This window comes from Sinocyclocheilus grahami, unplaced genomic scaffold, assembly GCF_001515645.1.
Source record: "Sinocyclocheilus grahami isolate Dianchi unplaced genomic scaffold, SAMN03320097.WGS_v1.1 scaffold2173.1, whole genome shotgun sequence".
Lineage (NCBI taxonomy): Eukaryota > Metazoa > Chordata > Actinopteri > Cypriniformes > Cyprinidae > Sinocyclocheilus > Sinocyclocheilus grahami.
The window spans coordinates 20,401-23,146 of NW_015507352.1; the positions used below are offsets into that span (position 1 = coordinate 20,401).

A 2,746-nucleotide genomic window follows, 5' to 3' on the forward strand; every position below is an offset into this window, starting at 1 on the left:
GGCGGGGAGAGGGGCGGGGGCGGCAGAACGGGCCCACAGGTGTGTCTTCTGTGGGCAGGTCGCTGAAGCTCATTGGCCGAGGCTGCTGTAGCTCCGCCTCCACTGGGGGCGGGGTCACTGGCAGTGGAGGGGGCGGAGTCGGGGAGAGGGGCGGGGGCAGCAGATCGTCCACACAGACGTCCTCCAACGCCTTACACAGATCGAAGCCCAGCTCTGACACACACACGGTTAATCATCAGTAATTCAGAAACGCTGATCATAACTGACGAAGTGCTGGACACGTACCGAATGCGGCGGACATGGGTCTGAACATCCGGCTGTGAATGCTCTTCCTCTTGGCTTTCTGTGTCCGCTAGAGATCCAGATAGAGAAACATACAGCATGAACATGGTGTGCTCGTTGTTTCTGGAGCTCACGAGCACATTGTAGGAAACCATGTGTTCCACAGGAGTAAAACACTTCAAATTAATATAAAAAACTTTAAATAAAAACAAATCAAAACAAACATGTGCTAAAAATGTATTCAATCATAAAAATGCTAAATATAAAAAGAAATAAAAATAGCACATTCTAAACATCTCCATCTGTCTTCCACAGGTGAAAGAAAGTCACACGGCTTTCCCTAAATGATGACTTAAAATCACCAATGAACCTCTGGATTCTCTTTTGCACTGAAAAACATTTGGTGCAGGATTTGCTAACCCTAACTTTAGAAAATAATTTTCTGCAGTGTGTGTTTCTGCCCTGTGTGAGTGTGTGTACCTGTGGTTGTTGTTCAGGTTGTTGTGTCATGTTGTCCATCTGCATTTCTCTGTCGTCTATAACTTCTGTCTCCTGTGAGTCGTGATGCAGCAGCGGCTGCTGTCCTCTCCTGCTCAGATGACCCGCCTGACACACACACACACACACACACACACAGACACACAGACACACAGACACACAGACACACAGACACACAGACACACAACACACACACACACACACACACACACACACACACACACACACACACACACATGAATTAGACACACGTACACTGTGATAAAGTGTAGTTTTGTGAATGTAAATCTCACCAGTGTTTGTTGAGAGCGAGAGAGAGACTGTAGGATCTCATCAGTGATGTAATCAGAGAGACTTGACGCCATACTGAGCTTCACCTCACTGAAAACACACACACACTGTCTGGCTCTCAAAGTGACCGTGTGTGACCCAAAATTAAGCAATAAAGATGCTGAGGATAATAAGATGGTCCAATCAGGTCAAATTAAAATATTTGACACACACACACACACACACACACACACACTGTCTGGCTCTCAAAGTGACCGTGTGTGACCCAAAATTAAGCAATAAAGATGCTGAGGATAATAAGATGGTCCAATCAGGTCAAATTAAAATATTTGAAATTAAAAACAAATAAAACACTTACAAAAATAAATGCAAATTTAAAATACATAAAAAAAAATGAAATGAACAATTAAATGAAAATGACAAAAAATTTAATCATAAAAATGCAAAATACATAATTTTAAAATAAAACAAAAAAATACTAAAAATGAATTAAATCATAAAATGCAAATATTTCAAATATTTCAAAATATAACACTTAAAAAGATTAAATATTTTATTAGTTTACGCATCTGTCACATCAGAGAATCATGAACATGTGAATGTGAAATATTGACTTAAAGGGGTTCCTCTGATATTTGTGAATCCCTGTGTTAACCCATAATACTAGTGTAAACCTGAGCGCAGCCGTGGCAGACCTGATCTTATTGATGATGTCGAAGGCCGACTGCTCCAGCAGCGTGGAGGTGATGAAGGCTTTCGACACACTCATCCTCCCCTCGCTGGCACGCAGAAGATCTTCACGCAGACGCGCCTGCTGCATGATGTGAGGACACACGCTCTGAGCCGTATCCAACATGGACACCAGCAAACCCTGAACACACACACATCAGAGTGCGTTTCCCAGCCGGTCAGTATGATGGTGATTGTGTGTGTGTGTGTGTGTGTGTGTACCTGCAGCTGCTGGTCTATGAGTGCGCTGATCTCTCCAGCCACTGAACACAGTTTCTCCTGCACCTGCTGCACACACACACCTGCTGACCCGTCACTGCCGCCCGCCGCTCGCCCGCTTGAGCGCAGGTGATACAGAGCATGTTTGAGTATGTTTGGAGCATGTGTTTGTATGTTTGAGCATGTTTGTGTATGTTTAGAGTGTGTTTGAGTATGTTTGGAGCGCGTTTGTGTATGTTTACAGTGTGTTTGAGTATGTTTGGAGCGCGTTTGTGTATGTTTAGAGTGTGTTTGAGTATGTTTGTATATGTTTGAGTATGTTTAGAGTGTGTTTGAGTATGTTTGTGTATGTATGAGTATGTTTAGAGTGTGTTTGAGTATGTTAAGAGTGTGTTTGGGTATGTTTAGAGTGTGTTTGAGTATGTTTAGAGTGTGTTTGGAGCATGTTTTTGTATGTTTGAATATGCCACTTGCCCACTTGAGTGCAGGTGATACAGACTGCACAGCAGCTACAGACAGAGACACAAAACTAAGGGTGTGTTCATACTTGTAGTTCGGTTCGTTTGGTTTATTTGGTCCAGACCGAAAAGGAAAATGATACATTTGGTCCTGGTCCGCTTAGCGTTCACATTGGCATTTTTGACAGCGAACCTAAAGGCATAGTGATACGTTCACAACCTGATTGGTCGGCTTGAATGATGTATATATCGTGACGGAACTCACCGAA

At 43.2% G+C, this 2,746-nt stretch overlaps 1 protein-coding gene across 1 annotated transcript in view; it reads right to left on the minus strand.

Annotated features, from left to right (window-relative positions):
* Positions 1 to 2,746, minus strand: part of LOC107574290 (F-actin-uncapping protein LRRC16A) — a 35,696-nt gene that overhangs the window by 8,145 nt on the left and 24,805 nt on the right. The window contains exons 27-31 of the mRNA XM_016260736.1: positions 2,023 to 2,158; positions 1,767 to 1,942; positions 1,074 to 1,161; positions 763 to 888; positions 286 to 352 (exon numbers count right to left, since the gene is read on the minus strand). Of these exons, the coding sequence (XP_016116222.1) occupies positions 286 to 352; positions 763 to 888; positions 1,074 to 1,161; positions 1,767 to 1,942; positions 2,023 to 2,158 (593 nt within the window). The remainder of the gene's footprint in view (positions 1 to 285; positions 353 to 762; positions 889 to 1,073; positions 1,162 to 1,766; positions 1,943 to 2,022; positions 2,159 to 2,746) is intronic.